This window comes from Setaria viridis, chromosome 1, assembly GCF_005286985.2.
Source record: "Setaria viridis chromosome 1, Setaria_viridis_v4.0, whole genome shotgun sequence".
Taxonomy (NCBI): domain Eukaryota; kingdom Viridiplantae; phylum Streptophyta; class Magnoliopsida; order Poales; family Poaceae; genus Setaria; species Setaria viridis.
Genome location: NC_048263.2, coordinates 5,569,580 through 5,590,331, shown reverse-complemented (window position 1 = coordinate 5,590,331; position 20,752 = coordinate 5,569,580). Strand labels below are relative to the sequence as shown.

Below are 20,752 nucleotides of genomic sequence, written 5' to 3'. Positions count from 1 at the left end.
CCCGTAAATTCCAGACATGGTGACCGTATCCTCGCGAGGAATTGACACTGGCGCCTCCTCCAGATACCTATCCGCACAACTCAACCTTAAAAATCAATCTCAAACACCGCCAGCGCCACCAGTTCAAACCCTAGATCAGCAACACCACCACCACCTCCACCGCTACCACCGCCACCACCACAACATCGACAACGAGGGAAGAAGGCGAGAACACCGACGTTGACGTTCAGTATGACAACCGCTGAAGAGAAGCTCGACTTGGTGATCACCGAGGTGAAGGCACTGCAGGCAAGCCAACTCAAGCTTACCTCCACAGTGAACTCCCTCGACACCTAGAGCGACAACGCAGACAAGTTTTCTGCCGGGCTGAGCAAAGAAATCGAAGATCTCACCTTGCGCATGAAGGCGTTGGAGGCAACCACCTCTACTGCCTTGCCACAAGCCCCACCGCGTGAGGAAGAGGGGCGGGCCAGCAGTCACCGCGTCGACATACATCACCAGGACGTGGAGTCTCTGATTCCCCACTCCACCCTGGTCAAGGGTGAGCATTGTATCCCAAAATCTTAAGTTTGGTTACTGATATTCCTGACACCCGTACTAGAAGGAATACAATGCTTCTTAACCATCATGACACTGGAGAGTATAAGTTGCCAAATATAGACTTCCCTAGATTTAATGGTGAGCACCCAAAAGTGTGGAGAGAAGTGTGAAAAGTATTTTTGTTATGTACAATGTTCCTTTGCATGTTTGGGTTCCTTTTGCTACTATCAATTTTAGTGGTAATGCTGAGCTGTGACTGCAAACTTATGAAGCACAGCATTCCATTCATAGTTGGCCTGAGTTATGCCAAGGAGAATCAGGAAAGGGGAACAGCAAAGACATCTCCAGGAGAGGAAATATAAAGCATTCCTTCGCTCATAACCATGCTATATATCACGATAACCACAGTTATACCTGACTTAAACATAGCCACACGAGTTAAGGTAGCAAATACCACGTAGTCGATGTTCAGGCGTAACACTACCTGACGGCTAGACTGAAAAGCCAAATGCAAAAGGCATTTGTGATACAAACTTGCTACTATAAACAACTTTGAGCAGGCAATTAGCATGGACCAATCAACAGCCGACCCCCCACAAATGCGGAAAATCTCACACCAAGACTTGATGTAGGGAACTGAAACCAGCTAGACCAGCTCCCAGTCCCCGTCAATGAAGGGGATGCTGTCGTCTGAGCGGTCCTGCATTTAGAGAATTTGGCATGGTTAGAAACAAAACTTTTTAACATTACATTTTAGTTATCATCGGTAGTTCAAAAAAATGAGAGAATAACTAAGTCGTGGAAGAGTAGCTATATGTAAAAACTGGTAAATATTAAAGGCGGGCATCCTGACAGTCTGATTCATTCATGTACCCAAAGATGCTAGGAATAGAAACCAGAGGGTAGACATTCTATTTCAAACAGACATTGTGTGACTGCTTTATGTACTGAAAATGTTTACTACTGCTAGGATGCATCTGTATCAAACTGAATTATCCATATTTGTTATTCTAATACTATTATTACATGGCTGGCATTCTCCAAAAAATTACTGTCAACATTTGTAGGCGTACATCAAAGAAGATAAAAGGATAGGATCATACCGGCCGAAACATGTCGACAACAATGTCATCCAGACCACCACTGAGTCCCCTTTGCAGCCTACTTGTCCCCATCAGATCGTTGTTATAGTTTAGCTGACTATTAACAGCTTGCTGATCAATTCTGCCATCTTGCAAAGGGGGAACACCACCTGAATTACCACCATCCAGTGTCTGCCTCGGAACCATAGAATTGTCTATGCGAAGGTTTGGCAAAGAAGAGTTGATGCCTGAATTACTAAGCGCAAGGTTGTTATTCAGCATGTCTCTTGAGTTGGTGCTGCTTCTGTATGCGAATGGCACCGCTTCCTGATTGAAGGGCATTGGAAGACCGTTACTAGCTAGTGACGCTACCTGGCTCTGCATTTCATTGCCCAGCAAAGGAATCTGACTGGATGCTTCTGTAAAACTTGAGAGAGGCTCAAGCTTGGGGCCATTTGCACGCAGGTTTGGTTGGGGCATGCTGTCCTTCTGACCAAGTTCATGAATGTTCGATGATGAAACTGCAGTTGGCCAGGTGGTGTTGCATCTTCCAAGGTCTGGAAACTGGGGAGACTCACCAACAAATGAGTTAAATGGGTCGGCAGAAGAAGAGTGCATGCGACCAAGGTGTTGCTGGTTGCTTGGCTCAAGAGACTGTAATGGCAAGTTATTCGTTGGAACCAATGCTGTGCTGTTTGATATATTTGGAAAAGAGTTACCGGAAGGACCAGTAGGAAAGCATTTGCTACTATCCTGCAGTGGCATATGAGCACCCCTGATCAGGTTACCACTGTTCATCCCACCAACATTGCCCAAGGAAGTGCTCATATTATTCTGGGTGTGTCCAATCTGAAGTGGCTGCGAAGGCAGCAAACCATGCATCCCAAATGCAGGAGAGTTCATCCTTGCAAGAAGGTTGTTTGACTGTGAATGGTTAGTGGTTGGGACTGGCCGATATCTCCCATATGCGTTGTAGTGCCTGAAGGCTTCGAGCCCCATGTTAACATAAGCAGGGTTCCTTCCTCCAAATGCAGCAGTTAGATTGGCCTGCCGACTCGCATCAGCACTAAGTCTTTTCAGATACAGCCGATACTTCTGAAATAACAAACCAACAAGAAGAGGATTTATTAAATGTACTTCTAGTTGCAAGAAGGGGGGAAAGTAATATGCTGAATAAAGTAAAGAATGTGGTCTTTACAAGGACTGAAGGACGTGAACTATATAACTTGACAAATATGCTAACAGATGTCACTTTTTTGTTTTCTTTTGAAAGTAAAACAGGCATGTGAAGATAAGTTGATATATTGAAATTTTATAGATAAAGTGAAAAAATACCATGAAAGTATAGTTTCTATGCATTATGAACTATACGTTAGCAAAATTGCAAAACAAAACCTCCTTCAAGATACAGTATTCAAGCTTATAATTGAATAATCATAATGTACAAAAACTCGCTCCATAATAAACATTGCAGAAACGTTATCACGTAAAATTAAATGCTAGGTAAAATGTAAGGAAAGAAATTAAACCTGCAAATGACTCGCAACATTCTCCCTTGTGATGTTCTCAACATTCATGAGATCCAATATTTTCTTCGGAACAGCCTCTGCAATTATAGACACAAATACATGCTGTTATGATTCAAGAATAATAGAACAAATCTGGAGAAAATAATTAGTGAACATTCTGATAACTAAGCTATGAAACAAGAGCACTTACTGTCAATGCCAAGCTGGTTCACAGCAGCCACGAACTTTCGGTGCAACTCAACAGACCACACAACCCGTGGCTTCTTCTGGGTTGAGGAGTCTCCATTCTCATTACTGTCATCAGAATCATCACCGTCGTCTCCATTGTCATCCCTACCCTTGCGTGAAGTTCTCTTGTTGCGATTGACGCCACCATTGTCACCTTCAGCACTAGCCAACTGCAACTTCTTGTCAGAATCATCGTTATCATTGCCATGGTTCTTGGCATCAGAACTCTTCCGCCTAACCACATGCTGCCATATTGTCCTCAACTGCTCAATACGCACTGGCTTCAGCAGGTAGTCACATGCTCCATGGGTGATACCCTTCATGACTGTTTGTGTCTCCCCATTTGCAGACAACACTGAATGATGATACACGGTCAGCTTCAGAACTTAGACATTTTATAGATGTATTGAAATTCGCACGGTGGCCAGGTAATCAAAGAGAAATGCATTCACAATGTTCATTGTACATTGAACCAACGGAAATAATGGACCTTCCTGCAGGAACTAATTGGTGTTCATTATCCTTGCAGACTTTTGTCCTTTCTAACTCTTTTTTAGTGGTCACCCACGTTGGGCATACAGATGTTCTCATGAGACACGTCATTTTTTTCCAAAATTAATGAATTCAATGGCACGTTGAGCAAGCCAAAGGCGGTGAAGATGAATTTCTTAGTAGAATGAGCTTTACTCATAAGCCCACAGTTCAGCAGTCCGAGAGAGGTAAACCAAACTAACCAGATACTATACAAGATCTACTCATTCCACAATGATTTTCAAGAAATGCCATTTTTCAGATCATTGGCTGCAATAATGACAGGAAGAGAAGTAGGCAAACAAGACTTACTAATGACCGGGAGGTCCATCTCGAGGCCCACAAGCTCAAGGAGCTTGAAACCATCCATGTCCGGCATGTGGACATCACTGATCACAAGGTCAAACTGGTCCTTCTTCTCCCTCAACAGCTTCAGGGCTGTGGCTGCCTGCCCAGTTGTTGTCACTGCGACATCACAAGGACATCAAATCCGGCCAGATTAGCGCACAAGTGAAAGGCCGCCGGAAGAACACATTATCCATGTGAGTCAAATCTTCGTAAGAATCACTCGCACGCGGAAAAATAAAGCAGAAGAACATTCCGTTGAAGAAAATCCAACCATTGGAAAACTACAGGCAAAAACCTGCAGAACACAAGATTAGAGACCCACAGAAATTGCACAGCTGGAGGTCCAATCGAGAGACCTTACGGAGAGAAACCAAATTAAGCCGTGTGTGGACACATGATAAAATTCAATCCTTTTTAGAGCAGCATAAAAAACCTGATTTTTTTCAATCAAGAAAAAATGAAACTGAGCTTGACATGACATTACAGAGCATAAATATTTCACCGCGAAACCAATAGGGAAAAAAGTGGGGGGCATAAAGTCAGGATTGCTATTTATGTGAATGCAAACAAGGACCTAAACATCTTTGTAACCTCCTTGCTACGCAAACAACGAAAACCAAATCAAGCAAAGGCCAAATCGTAAAGAAAAAAACGGCACTGAAGATACAATTCGATCAGAGGAGCAAGAATCCAAACATACAGGGAAGAGACAAGAGAGAGAAACAGAGGAGACAGAGGACTAGAGGAGTAGGGCATACCGTGATACTGGCAGCGAAGCAAGAGGTTCTCGAGGACCTTGAGGCAGGTGGGGTCGTCGTCGACGGCGAGCACGCGCATGCCGACGGGGAACTGGTCCTTGGCCCCATGCCCACCGTTGGCCTTCGCCTGCAGCTTCACCTCCTCCACGGTCATCTCCTCACCTCCGGCTACACGAATCCAACAGCACCGCAAGGAATCAAGAAACTTAAGCGCCCGCCCGGATCACCGGACTCCTTGTACGCAAGGGAGTTTCTTGGATCCTAGAAATCCAAGAAAAAGCGGGGGGAAGGCGGATAAAGCCAGCAAGGTCAAAGCAGGGGAGAGTAGCAGCACACGAGAGCAGAGGGAGGGAGAGGAGAGAGAAGGGTGAGGTGAAGAACTCAATAATAAGAGGAGGTGAGAGGAGGAGAGAGGAGGATGGTGAATGGATTGGAGCTCATGCAGTGCAAAGATGGTAACCTTTTTTTCGGCCCCCTTTCGTTTCCTTTTACGCTTCCAAGTTTCTTGCCCATTTATTCAGGCCTTTATATGCTACCCATTCCATCCATCCATCCAACCCGGCGGGTTGGGGTCTTGTGCTTGTTGCCCGTGTGGTGTATTCCGCGTGTGTACGCGCCACCGTCTCTTTTGGGTACGTTTGGAGTCGCCTTTTGGTTTTTCCCATTTTGCATTTGTGGACAACGTTCCTGCAACATATTTCTGTCACGGCAATAAACGCACGGCTGCGGTTTTTATTCTCCAATAGCGAAGCTGCTGCATTTTTTCACATATAAAAATATTAAAATAGTATTTGATGTAGGTTCACCTTAGAATTTAAGATATTTTCGCTTCCCTCGCAAAGGAAGATTTTTTTTTTCTTTGTGTGTTTTTACTTCCTGCATAGATTATAGAAAAATACAGATTTGTACGTTCCAAGAAGTAGGTGATGTCACCTTGAGTTGATGATGGATGTGTTACACATTTTCGTGTGAGCGAGAGAGAAAAGAATTGCGCCGTAAAAACACCGATTTCTTCTCAATTGTTGGGTTTTTTTTTTGGAAGATTGCGGCGACAAAGTGGTGAGGGATAGCTCCAGTTTTGGATCTACCCAAATAAATCAGGTCAGACAAGCATTTCTTTTTCGCCTATAGTTGATGCTGACGTGGTTCGAGCTGGCCAGGCTAGGCCAAGCTCGCCGGTTTATGGGGGCTCGATTAAACAAAGCTCGCGATAAGATTGATTAGTGATGCACGACAGCTCGGCGTCATCTCTGGGATGATTAGCCGGCTTCCACTTCGACGGGATCACAGATCTGTAGCTTAGACAACTCTCGCTTGTATCGTAAACACTGCACACCACTGCGATAGGAAGGAAATCCAGATGTTTAATTTAATCCTTTCTACGGAAGGAAAGCACTTTGCTGTTGCCATCAAGAAATCCTTTTTTTTTTGCTCTAGACATCCATTGTTTATTTCCTCTTCCACTCTCTAGAATTTCCCAAATCGAGGCACGGAATAACAGTACATTTCCTATTTTTAAGTTTTTGTTTAAAAAAAACTTAGCATATTCGATCATACTACGTGCTTTGCTAATCTGCCGTCCAAAAACGCTTAATCAAATACGCGCATGAAAATGGCTGCTGGTTTTAAAATACGAATCTGTCCTTGGGGCGTGTGTATTATATGCCCCCAAGTGCCGTCAGGTACCAGTACATCATTGGCTCGAACACCCTGTGATTGTACTTGTGATAATATTCTTTTCCTGCCATTTTTCTTATAAGTATTCCCTGGCAATATTCTGCGGAATCAACACGTCAACAACTTGCATTTGCCATCACGTACGGGATCTCGTGGCCACAAATGCTCGCAATGTTTCATTAATCTTTTTTTAGTAAAGTTAAAATTAAGCAGCTTGTAATGGTATGAGATACGGAAGTCAATGTCAAGGGCAATGAACTAGACGGATCACAAAGTTATTGAGATTCAAAATGGCCTAAAAAGTAGGTAGGGGTGTGTAGGAAGCGAATGAACCTTGTATTTCACCAGTAGTAGAAAGGGAACTCATAGGCCATATAATTCTTCCAAAAAGAGTTAAATCTCATGATTCGCCTCGTGGCAGCGCGTTTGGATTTGTGATGCTTCTCTAATAGTACCAATTAACCAAAAATTCAATTAAAATGAAACCCTATATATTCGGATTTTTTTTTCATCGTACTGATTACCAAAAAAAGGCTAGTTATGATGAACATTTCATTTGCTGTTTCAGATAAACCCAAATTAGGGTGGTGGCACATTACCCTGCAGTGGCATGTGCTACACATGATGCTCCAAGGTATATTTTAAGGAACCCCACTAACCGAACATATCCAGCCTTACATGCCAACAGCAAAAGCCTCCTCCCCATCCGTCAAAGGCTAGTGTGCCAATTGTTAGGACAGCTAGCTCCCCCCAACACCCGCACACTCGATTCCTGATCTTTTTGTGTGCCTTGTTTCCTTGCCCCTGCTTCTGCTTCGCATGGACCACACCACACCCTGATCCGCTGCCCTTTTGCTGAATCAGAGAGACCAAACCACAAACCCACCACAAAGCTCTCTCTCCATCCCTTCCAAAACCTATGCCTATGTGCAGGCAATCTACCACTAAGTATAGCCCAATGGTCACATCTAATAGCCCATATATTTTGTCCTCATCTTTTGCAGTGCACTCATATGGGTGGTAGAGATCCATGCATGGTTGGGGGTCCCTCTCATGTGTTACAAGTTGCGTGAAAGCCCCCCCCCCCCCCCCCCCCCCCCCCCCCCCAACACACACACACACACACACACACACACACACACACACACTGTGCCCTCTGCTCCCAGCATCAACATGAGTAGCTAGAGTGGATGAGAAAGATTTGGCGATCTCCAACAAGATAGAATGATGGTCATTTGCATGGACTCGCTACTACTGTTGCAACGTCGCTGTCATGAATAGATTAAAAGTTACCTCTCTTGCTATGATAACCTAGATCAAGCATAAACATCCGAAAAATTAGCAACCGGTCTCTTCCAACCTTTTCTTTTTTTGAGGAAAAAAAAAAGCTTCATGTCGAATCAGAATCATGATGCTTCCTCCGTGTAGAATCTCTCAAGATTGCTTGTACCGTCCACCTGTTCCTTACAGTAGGCAATAGGCCAATAGCAAAGAAAAAACCGGATGTTTCAAATTGTAAGTACTTTTGGTTTTTTTTCTAAAAACATAGATTTTCTATATACTAGTGAAAGCTAGGAAATGTTACTCTCGGAGCAAATAATTAAATATAAAATTTCGTGGTAGATGTAAATAATCTCGGATCAGTAACTAGATAGCCAGTGAGTAATTACCACTAATGCTTAGGACAGAAGAGATGTTAAGACGACGCTAACCTCGGAACCTCCCTAACCTAATCAATGGCCGCCGAGACGGTAACATCGCAATTATGCCTCATGATCTCCCCATCCTAATGCCGTGGATACCACTCTAATGACCGTCATTACAGCTTGTTTTCACCGCGAATTAACCGGGCATGTAGTCGATCGCAAGCTATCTCGGCCGATGAAATTCATGGCCGGCGTGGCCTTCGCTTCGCTTGCCTTGGTTTCCTTTTTCTTTTTTTTTTACTGCGACGACTGGATGGCAAGGACCGTGTCTCTGGGTCTGACGCTATCGCGGTCGGCGCCCGTGAAGAATCAGAATCTCAACGGCGGCGACAAAGCAACAGCCCGTACCGCACGCACGCCGAGCACGTACGACGGTTACACGCACACCCTCGCCGCGTCATGGACGACCAAGTACGTGTACGTCGCGGTGAACATTTTTTTATCCCTTCGTGTACGTACGGCGGCGTGCGGTAAAAGAGTAAAGACGGCGCGCCCCGCAGTACAGTCGTACAGACGAGAAGGCGAGCCAGGACTCAGAACAGCTTTCCTTGCTTCCGTTGCAGCGTGCAGTTAACTTTGCTGCGGCCTGCTGCACGAGTTAACTCAACTGCTCGCAGTCTGGGGGTAACTGCGCGGTACTTTTAACTTAACTCGGCCTGGGTTTTGATTAACTGCAGTTTAATGTGGGACAGAGATCGGCTGGTTCTGAAAGGGGGTGTTTGGTTGAACGAACAGTTGAGTAAATATAGATTAATTATAAAATTAATTGTATAAATGAAGGTTAATTCACGAGATGAATCTATTAAATCTAATTAATGGAATTACAATTAATTTTGTAATTAACATATATTTAATACTCCTGATTATTATCTAAACATTCGATGTGACAAGGACTAAACTAGTCCCTATAACCAAACACATCCTGCGATTTACATGAATTGATGGGCCTCCATGCATTTATTTCTCCATCCATCATCACTGCACTGCTCTAGCTTCCAGATCCTGCAGGTCCTATGCATGCGGGCACAGCTGCTTCTTTCTTCTTCCTCTTCATTGGTCTGCACCAGGAGTGATGGCCGGTAACTCGTGGCGAGAAATTTATAAGAAGATGGCTTCCAACTTTTTTGTTATGGGGAAAGATGTGATCAAGTTACTGCTGCTTAAAATGTCTCAGTTAGTGGTTGGTGTAGTACAGCATTGTGCTGTAGATGTGTGTGTTTTTTCTTTTAAAAAAACAGTTGTGTTATGCTTCGTTATATTGCATTGTGAAACCTAATTTGTATGAATATGTTTGCTGACTTTCATATGCTTTTTTGTTCTTGTGGCTCCTACAAAGATTCAAGTCTCGTATGACGGTATGAGTGCATCATGACATAGCCAAACGCTCCTCAATTAAGAAAAAACATAGCCAAGCACTAGTTGGTGGTCTTAAATAAATCCCCAAAGAAGATAAAACATGTCAGGCGCTATTGCTATGAGTAATATTTATATTGCACCGCTCAAAGAAGTAGGTTGTAAGAATCACATTTGCAAAAAAATGAATTCTTTCTTCTTCTTCTTTGCGAAATCCACAAAAGGAGTTCTTCACAATACCACAGTTTTATTGGACCTATATCAATAATGTGCATTGTAGTGAGAATTCCAATCTCAATACCAATTGAAAATACTTTACGTTTATCTTTATAGAGAAATAGGTGTTGTGCTATAGTGGTGTATGCTTCTTGTGTGGGTGTTTTTGTTGGGAAAATAAATGTTGTGTTTTGCTTCGTTATATCGAACTGGTTGAAATCTAGCTTGTTGTGAAGAGGAGATGCTTCCCGGTTTTTTTGATACGATTTCCTGCGGCTCCTACAACGATTTAATTAAGCCTCACATCAAAACATAGACAAACACCAGCCTGCGGTCCTAAATAAAGTCCACAGAGAAGATTAAAAAACATGTCTGGCAGACTGGCACTATTGCCATGTAATATTTACATGCACCCCCACAAAGTTGTACGCATAGGCCTATCATAAAAAATCCCATTCACAAAACGATTTCCTAGCATGCTTTTATTGAGCTTCTCGATAGTGTGTTTTATAGGAAGAATTCCAATACCAATATAAAAAATACTTTAGATTTATTTCCATTTATTTCTGATATAGAGAGAGCGTCTAAGTCCAAATAAATAGGAAAACAGCATTTATAAACGGGGGATTGAATTCACCGTTGTACTTGGGCGTACTGCAACCAGAAGCCTGCAGGTGCGAGCGGGAGTGGGTGGTGGGGCCCGCGCGGGGCTACGCGACAGCGTGGGGGCTGAGCGGGGGGTAAAGATTCCGGGTAGCCCTGGGGAAGATTCCGCACTCAAACACCGCGTGTACTTTGGCGCGGAGGGGACCCACCCCGCGTGTAGGCGTAGCCTTTTCTTTCTTCCCTCTGCTGACTGTCCGTCCGTTCCAACGTTTCCACCAACCATTGGCCCGGAACTATTCCTCCGCTACGCGTACGCACTACCGCGAGTTGGTGTACCTGTACTCCAAATTGAAAAAGTTTCTAAAAGTATACAGTATATTCCGGGGCTACATCATCAGTTCATCACTTGCTACGTAATCAGCGTGTTATAAAGCCGAAACAAGAGCTTGCAAACTTGCTACATAATTGCTCCCTCCATTTTTATTTATAAGGCTATATCAATATTCAAACTTTGCAATATTTGATCAATAATTTGACTACTAATTTTTTATTTTTATAATGCAAATTTTATATGGTTGGATTCATAATCAAATATACTCTACAATGATTATAAGTTTATAACCATAAATAATATAATATAAGATATATGAATGGTCAAAATTTTATTTGGAAGACTCTGCCAAATCATACCATGCCTTATAAATATAGATGGAGAGAGTGGTTGGCTAGGCTCTTTGTGATGGTTTGAGTTGTACAGTTAACAGGGTGTTTACTTTTTCAGATTCACTTTTATCAATTAATTGTATTATTTCTCATCCGGCCTGTGCCAAGAGGAATTCGTAAGAGTAGAGTGCGAGTGCATGCATTCATAAGAATAAGTATATGTCCATATATATTAGCGTTATGTCTAAGATGTGTTTAAAAATTACAACTTTTCTAAAATAGCCCCACCCATATTTAAAATACCATTATGGTATATTTATATTCAGAAAGAAGTTTAAGAAGTCTAAGATGTGTATAAACGGGATGCATGTTGCAACCTTAGTCGGAATGTCTACCTCTACCATATGTGCCATTGACAAAAATGTCCTTGGTATGGGTCACATGACCTGATGGCCTCCCCGGAAAAACCCAAGGCCAAATGCGTCATTTATCGCATTGCCCTGTGAATAAAAAGGCACTTGGGGCAGGATGCGGACGCTGCATTCTTTCACACTTCTCCCTCAATTACTTTCAAGCTTGAGCTCCCTGAGAAGAGCTCTTTTGCCACATGACCAATACTTCTTGCTCAAATATTCGTGATCACACTTCAAGTCAAACATGGAAGTTTTTTTTTGTATAAATGGAAAGAGAGACCTATACCATTTGTGACATACTATACCGTCAACTTGAAATGGTATGCTAACAATGAATATTATGCCGGTCGCATATGATCGATCACGCTCGTATGCGTGACCGTTGCCTGCTTCATTTTACCAATGAAATGATGCAAGGGTGGGCTAGCTTCATCTCCATCCAATCCAATTGGTCGGATCAACCATAATTGGGCGTCGCATGTTGTCCCATGCAACAAGAGCCTTGCCAATTGCCATGGTGCGCTTGCCATGCCCCACTTTTCACCAGCAGGGAGATACAATTATTCAGGCCCCTGTACCACATGGCCACACATGGAAACAGTAGTGGCATATAATTGGGACGAGCACTAGGGCCAGGTCACTCACTGGCGCCGCACGTTGACAAAGGGAGGAGGTACTCCACTCCTCTCACTGTTGTTGGATAGAATGGAATCCTTCACTTTACCACCACTACCATATCTGGAACCATGGATGAATACCGCATGCTACCAAAATTGCACACTAACTAGTAACTAGATGATGATGATGATCATGAGAGTATGAGACCTTTTCATGATTTCGTTGGAATTTTCCGATGCATGAAGCAAGTGTCATTTCCACTTAACACTATCTTGTTATGAAGATAATGCATACTGTAGTTCCAGATAAGGTCACTACTAATCTGAGTTGTAAACAAGTCCTAAACTTTTGTGGTAAATAAAAAAATAAAATAACCTGGCTTTTCACTGAAAATTTTCACTTTGTTCAGATGAATGGAATAAACTAGAGAAAGAGAAGTCGATGGTAGAGGAGGTACTACAAGTCAGTAGCGTGCAGTGACAGTAAAGTTGCTGGCTTTGCTCCTTTCCCAGAAGCAATGGTTTTTTTTTTTACTGCTTCCCCGGTCTCGTCCACGCAGAAGCATCCCTCCACAGAAGCTGCATTTCCCGCAGCCACAATGATTAGCAGGCCGCCCCCACAAAAATCCCATGCTACAGCGCACGAATCTCCGTGCAGCATCGCAATTCGCAGCTGCAGATGTACTACTGATAATTCTTTTTTATATAAAAATCAAAGATGAAGACTGGAGTTTATTTGCAATTCCAAAAAAGAAGTACTTGTTCAACGTACTACGCCTGGAGCTAGCCGCAGTAGATGTCTGGCCTGGCCGGCCGGCACTGTTGCGCCATTGTTGCACGTGATACACGCTAACATGGTTTGGACGATGGAAAAGTGACGTGCTACTTCGTAGTTTTGCACGCTAACACGATATACGCGTGCTGTGCAGCCTCTGTGCGATTGCTTATTGGCCTGCAAGAATTTCGTCGTCTTGTGCACCAACAGTTCAACACCGAGCCACGAGCTGTGTGCACGTACTGTACAGAGATGCTCTGATGTGTCTATCTTCGGTTGTGCAATCTACTGCCACGCATGCCAAAATTTTTGCTACCAGCAAAAAGATATTCCTACTGGTGGTACATATATACCGTGGTTGCAATATGCCCGCTAGCAGCTAAAATTAGCTAGCAAAAGATACTTCCTTCAATCGTAGCGTAGTTCTAACGAGGAAATCTAAGTTGGCACTCTCCTAATTTTTTTTTGTCGCCTATGGATGGCCTCCTCTATTCTTGATAGCTAGGTCCCATCCTTTTCCTCTCCTATCTTCCATGTGACGGTATTCTAATCCTAACGAAACAAAGTGTTTTTCCTTAAGGTCCCGTTTGGTTCATTGGAATTGAATTCCATTCTAATAATCATAATTTAGACACAAATTAATTAAGCTAATATAATTGTATGTGGAATATAGTTGTATATTATAGTTGGTGATATGGGAGAGATACTTATATGCTACACTTCTACTATAGATAAGTGAGTCCAAGAGCGTGCTATAAGAATTGAATTCCATTCTAATAACCATAATCTATAGAATCAATTTCCATCTCCCACCTCATGAATTTAAGATAGGCTTATATCTAAACTTTGGAAAGTTGTGGAATGCCATATTCCAACATAAATTAGCCTACTCCATTAAGTAGATTCCAATTCCATCAAAATGAAGGGATCCAAACGGGGCCTAATAGAAAAAGGAAACGGTCTAGTTTTTAAAGAAAAAGTTGAGTCCAGAACCTTACAGGCAGAAGGAAACTTGACTGCAGGACTCATCCGGAAACCACACAAGGATTTAGTTAGAGCTTAACGAAACACTAAAAAACAACCAACTCGAAACCTGTGTTTTCAAGTACGCAACTAAACAAACCTATTACCGAGCAGATGGGCAACTCACGCAAAAAAAAAAAAGAAACCACACCGAAAAAGCACCTACACCGAATGAAAACTCAAACAACAACACTATAGTATTATGGAATACCGTTACTCCAGTACTAGCAATCATCTAATCTCAACGCATAATGGCGTATAGTACATCATCAACGATGCACTACCACTATTGTGCCGCGCAACTTCACACCCCAATCCAGGAAAAGCGAAAGGCTGAGTAACCACCGGCAGATATGGTAAACTAACCACGAGCGAGTGATGCCCGCACTACTTTTCAAACTGACTCAACGACGACGACCGGCAAAGCAAAAGCTAGCGAGCTGATTCTTTTCCCCTCCCTTTCAGGCACGACCGCATTAATTAACCACCGCTAATTACCGCCCATTCTCCATTATTCCCTTCTTCCACCCTCCAATTTTTTTTTTACCTCGGCACCATCCTCTTTTTCCATCCTTTTCAGGGGAACTCCACCGAGGGAGGGAGAGGCCCCCGAGTCTTTTGACGCGCCACGCCGCCACCCCCTTTCGCGTCCGGGCGAGCCGCGGTGCAGGTGCAGGTGCGGCGCGTTCGCGTGCGTGGGGGAGCGCGCGGGGGCTTTCCCGGCGGCTCGGGCGGGGCGCCGCGGGGCCACCCGGCCGGCGGGTTCGGGTTTGGCAGCCTCGCTCGCGGTCGCGGCGGCAGGCGACGTGCCTAAAAAGGCCCGGAGAAAGAGGTGCGGTTGCTTTGCCAAAAAGGCCGGGGGGGACGAGAGGGGGCCGGGATGCGTCGTGGACTCGTTGGTGCCGACGTGCCAAGCTGCCCTGGCACCTGGCGGCGCCGGCGGCGTTCGCAGCAACGGCAGTCACAACCCACAACTCACAAAGGGAGATTCGCAACGGCAAATTCTTTTGCTGAGAAGGCTTTTTCTTAATCATAAAAACAATTCTTTGCTGAACAAGTAAGATAGAGTGCGACTGCAGCATTTCATTTACTTATATTCGTTTGGATAGGATTGCAAGATGCGTACATCATCTTGGTCACACAAAATTTTTTGCTGACGCCAACACCACGCTTGACCAAAAAGATTGGGACATGTTTGAGTTTTGAGATGTTTCCATTTTCGAACCTGCCGCGAGTAAGGTTTCTTGGGTTGATTAATCGGGCCGCAGACAAGTGCCTTCCTTTCGGCCCACTCACTGGGGTTAAAAGGCCTCTTTCTCGGCCTTTTTTGAGATCCAAAATACGGGATTGATTTGTCTACATGGTCTTCTGAAAACGGAAACAACATAAATAAGCAAAATAAAGCACAGAAAACACTCATTACATACTGTAGTACAAAAGATTTTAATCAACAAATCCTGTTTTATTCGGCCCATCAACAAATCCGCGGGCGTCCTATGGCTGGTCTGATAGACACTCAATTGCACGTGAACCACAAACAAACCAAAATTTATTTGGAGAAAGGAAGGCAATGGAACGGCATCCAAATCATCAACGTAAGCTGCATAATCAAAGGTACAGAATCAAGATTCGTTTCACCCACAGAAGATTTCTTAACGACTTGCCTTCTACTGCAAATCCAAATCGACGACTGTTGGCCACCGCCGCACCCTCTCCCCAACTGCTAGCCTTGCCGTGGGCTGCAGCTTTACGGCGCTTCAGCTCGACGACGGACGCGGCTGAGCATCGTTGGGCGGTGAGGGGGAGGCGGCGCTACTGGGGCGAAAGCGGCCGCGGTTCCTGTGCATGCGCCTCGACCTCCGCCGTGCTCTGCCTTCTCCCTGGACCCACGCTGGGAGCAAGTGCGTGAGCAGCTCCGCGCCGGCATCAACGCTGCCCACAGCGCCGCCTCCCAGGATTGCCGCATGCCGCTGGGGCCCCGGCCCCGCAGCCCCCGCACGCGGCGGTCTCCGAGAACCACCGCGACCCTCACTCGCCGCTGCCCCGGTCTCCGAGAACCGCCGCGAACCCTGCTCGCCGCTCGCTGTGGCTGCCCTGTGTTGGCGAGGGGACGGGGGTCACCACAACGACGCTTCGAGCCTGCGAACGATCCATTTTTCCGTTCCATGTGACGAAGGCTCCAGCCGAGGAGACAAAAGATCGAAAGATGTGCTAGGCCGAATAAAACAACAGAAAACGGCCCATCAACAAATCCGCGCGCGTCCCGTGGCTTATAGGGTTTAGGCTGAACTTTAGCCGCAGCTCTAATCAACCCCCTTGATTCCGCGTGACCCCGACGCGAAGCACCGCGGGGTCCTCCCGGAGTCCCCCCGATCCCCATTCCCGACCTCCTCTCGCAGCCTCCTCCGGCGATGGGGCGACGATTTAAGGGGCGTACAGCCTCCAGTATAGGTGAGCTTCCCGCCCGCCGTCATCCTCCTCTCTCAATCTCACCCACGTCGGAAGTGAAAACTTCAGTAGCTATTGAGGGTAGAACGGAAACCCTAGAGCGGATCCTTATAGCGGTGGGGAAACAGAGATCTGGGGAGGCGATTTCCACGTTCACGAAATCAATTTGGATCCGGTCACACAGATCCAGTCAACCTGCTGCTTCCTCTGCATCGGCGAGTTAGAATTTGGGGGCTGTGGGGTTGGAGGCGGGCTTAAAAGAGGTAGGGCAGGGGGGCGGTGGCCGCACCGACGAGCCGCGTGCGGGCACGAGTGCTGTTACGGTGGAGTGGGTTAGCTGTGATTTGACTGCGGCAGCGAATCAGGCGGAGGCAAAGGGTCTTCAGCCTCATGCCCAGGGCTGGCTGGTTTTACTCTTAATACATGAACAGGCGATTCGTCTATGTGCATTTTTTCTTAGCAATCCTTCTTGCTTAAGTTTGCTTGACATCTTGTTTGCAGCTGGCGAATTGAAACATCGTGGGCTTAGTTGCGTACTTGTGTTTACAGGTTTCGAGTTGGTTGTTTTTGTAGTGTTTCGTTAAGGTCTAACTAAATCCTTGTATGGTTTCTTTCAGGTGCTTTCAGAAGATTAGGTATCAAAGTTGATGGATAATGCACCTAAATATTATGGTGTTCTGTCGATGGCCCTTAGCTTGAGAACCTACAAGAAGATTCGGTCTGCCTATCGAGTTAGGATTGAGAAGAAAATATTGTTGGAGTCCTTAATTAGGAAAGCTAAGGAAGCGTGTGAAGCAGAACAAGTCCAAGCGTGTGAGAAGGTAAAGGTGCACGGAGAGTCAACAAGTCCAAGCGTGTGAGAAGGGTAAGGTGCACGGAGAGTCAGAGCAAACTCCTCAAGAGCATGTGATGTTTGCTAATCTCTGCAGGATGATTTTACCTGTGATCTCTGCATCTAAGCCACCTTATGTGAATGAGCTTCCTCTGCTGAAGGGTCTCAAGAGATCCTGGGACTCTGCTTTTGAGCCAAATGTGCTCAATAAGTGAAAGCTTATCACTTGGTGAGACTGGGAGTAGGAGGATTGCAAGAATTTCTGGAGCCCAGCCTTCAACTTCCAAAGCCATTGTGCCATATAAGCCTTTTCCTCATGCTGTGCTGCTGAATCAGAACATTGATGTTGATAATATGGATGATCACAACATTAATCTGGGCGTATCTACACTGCCTCCTCCTTTGACTGAATCTGTAGAGCAAGTTGAAGTTCTTGGGATAGAAGCTAGTCCCTTAGGTTCAGTTGGTGATGGCAAGGATGAAGCAGAACTACTTTCAGCTGAGCATTCAGAGCAGAATATGGTTAATATTATAGAGAATGAATTAGGCAAAGTGATCAGGCGCAGTCCAAGGATCGAATCCTGCTTATCGCATTGGAGAGGTGGTGCAAGGCGAGGGAGTTCACTATGCCTGACCTTTTAAGCATTCATAGATTTTTGTTTTGGTGGTCAAGCCTTCGTATATTGTAGCGGCTTGAGGCTTGTTGGTCAGCTGGACAAAAGCAGACCAGTTTCTGCGACGACATAATCTTTATGAGGTTAAGTTCTGGAGTGATGGTGGTTATACACTTCTATTCCCAATAGAAAAGTGGGGGTATCGTTCTGAAAATTAATGGAGGTAGTAAGAGGTCACAAAAGGAAAACAAGATAACGGATGATAGGGCATGCACACCAAGCAAACAACATATATAACAGAGAATACACCGATAATGGGTTGACAAATTGCACTTTTATATATAATAGTAGAAATGCCCGTGCGATGCTACGGGTCCTTACTTGCTCTCACGTTATTATTCGCTTGTTCCTAATATGTTGGCTTCGCTTCACAATATGTTGGTGCGTTGTACCTAGTAGTCCTCTCTTTGCATGTATAGTAGTAGAAGATATTTATGGGTGGTTTCATACCATCTGTTTATTACGTGGGATCCACACATGGAAATAAAAAAATTCACCGCTTAACCTCCGTTCTATCCATTCATTCGATTTCCTCTATACTCATCGTCATCCAGCCAGTTGCCGTCTCTTCGTCCATCGGCGCCACTCGCATCTTGCCCTATTCTCGTAGTCGCCCAGGCACCGCGCATCTTGCCGTCCTCGCCGTTGCCCAGGCAAGCGCTTATCCTCCCCGTGCCTAGCCTCACTCCCGCTTCGAGCGCTAGGTCACAACACATCTGGCCACCATGAGCAGGAGTGCATCCTCCTCTTCTTCTTGTTTCCATCCACCTCCCTTCTACAATCCACTCCAAATCATTCCAATCAAGTGCAAAATCGAGCCCCCAATTGCTAGATGCCCCCCTCCCTGGCACCATGCCCTCGCTGGCATATGACTCTACTTGGTTTACTGCAAGGAGGCAATCACCTCCTTGTTTCCTTTCCCCTTCCTCCTCTCTCCTTCACCCCTTAGGTCTACGTGGTGGGTAGGGCGTGCAGCCCGAGGGAGCAGCTGCCTGCCAGGGCGAGTGGCAGTAGTGCGTGGTGAGCGCGGGAAGGGTTGGCCACGCGAGCGATGGAGCGGTGGCGCGCGTCCCGCGCCGCCGCCGGCAAGCGCGCTGTGTGCGCGTGACAAAAGAACAAGAGCAAAGGCTGGACCTCGGGTCAATTGCAGTAAAGTTTGGGGACCTTTTCACAAAATTATTAAGAACTATTCCAAGGCCTGCGGGTTGATTATGAAAAAGTTGAGGGATTTTTTTACAAAACAACCATGATGGTCGAAAGAAACAACCGCACTTTAATATATGGTGTGTGTGTATACACACACTGTTTTGCTGTAATACACCTGGGTGCATCTTGTATGTAGAATGCACCCAGGCCGGTGGGTGCATCAGGTTGGAGCAACCAACGCACTGTTAATTTGTATCTTCCACCTACCACGTAAACCTACCTAGCATACAAATTCCACCAGACTGCATGCATGGAATCTTTTGTTGGTTCAAATCTTTGAAACGATTTTTTTTCTAAATCGTAACCTAGATTGACAAACCGTTTGTTGCATCTCACTCAAAAAAATATGCTCAATAAAACTAGATCCAATATGGATATATTTTTTTATCATTTAAGTGAGTTGCATATCAATGTACTACCGATTGCAACTCTATCTACCACCGAGTTGCAACTAGTTATAACTTTGTGTATTATATGCATCTGGTCACCATAATCACGTCAAGTTGCAATTCTGAGTTGCAATCATACGTTGTTGCAACCAGAGTACCAACCGTGTTGCAACCGAGTAGTAACTAGTTACAATCAGTAGTAACTGGTTGCAATTCTATTTAGTAGGAAGCATATCTAGGTGCAATTAGAGTAGCAATTGGGTTGCAACTGAGTATTAAATAATTGCAATCATAAATAACAAGTGCTAAATAGGCTACAATCAAGTTGTAATTGGGTTGCAGACGTTCTTGCAACTCAAAGCACATCTTAGTTGCAATTATATATTTGAAAAAAACTTCATCAAATATAGCCTTCATAGATCTCGTTGTGTTAAACATATTTTTTTCCAACAACCTGCTTCAAACGGATCTAAAATCGGACTTGCAGTTTAGGAAATATCGCATTTTTTGTTTAGAATGAAGAAAAGATTTCCTGCATGCATACTTCCTGGTAGGTGGGTTGAGTTCTGAGGTGGCGTCATGTGATTAGTTGTCTCCATTTAGTTTTGCACGCAGGAGCATGGGCTTTCCTTAGCGCGTGAATTAGCTAGCGCGCGGGACGTAAGGTGGGGGTCTGTGCATTTGTTGTACAGAATGCACCTGGGTGCATTTTAGCCTCGCTACGGCCGGTCATAGAATAGCTTATTTTGTAGCCAGTCCATTCAACGCATTAGAATGGTTACAATAACTTGAATGGTTTCAAACAACAATGTAGTCGACTTACTAGAATTGATATGTTCATTCTTGTATATGGTAATTTACTATATATTGTAAATTATGAACATAAAATAGTTTATTCTATAACTCCGTGACTGATCATAGAATAGCTTATAAAATAGTCAGGCCATCTAACCAGCCACCTACCGAACCGGGCTCATGCTCCTGGCCCGCTGGCCGCGTCTGTTGCATGCGCCAGCTGAGCAGGTTGGAGCCGAGTTGCTGGAACACACATTATCTACGATGATTATGGTAAATAAACACGCAAAGATCCGGTAGTTAATTCAGGTTGATTAGTTGACGGTTGTTTCGGGAATTTTGA

General features: G+C 44.8%; 1 protein-coding gene and 1 long non-coding RNA gene across 2 annotated transcripts; one reads left to right on the top strand and one right to left on the bottom strand.

Moving 5' to 3' along the window:
• Window positions 1–897: 897 nt before the first annotated feature.
• Window positions 898–5,519, bottom strand: LOC117843690 (two-component response regulator ORR24). The gene is made up of 6 exons (XM_034724358.2): window positions 5,017–5,519; window positions 4,223–4,375; window positions 3,342–3,734; window positions 3,152–3,228; window positions 1,644–2,717; window positions 898–1,240 (listed from the first exon to the last, which is right to left on the bottom strand). The coding sequence occupies exons 1-6, from the start codon at window positions 5,168–5,170 to the stop codon at window positions 1,187–1,189; spliced, it is 1,905 nt and encodes a 634-aa protein (XP_034580249.1). The 5' UTR covers window positions 5,171–5,519; the 3' UTR covers window positions 898–1,186.
• A 10,003-nt stretch (window positions 5,520–15,522) lies between these two features.
• LOC117837453 (uncharacterized) lies at window positions 15,523–18,111 on the top strand. Its single transcript, XR_004636359.2, has 2 exons — window positions 15,523–16,516; window positions 17,131–18,111. It is a non-coding gene; the product is annotated as an uncharacterized lncRNA (long non-coding RNA).
• The last annotated feature ends 2,641 nt before the right edge of the window (window positions 18,112–20,752 follow it).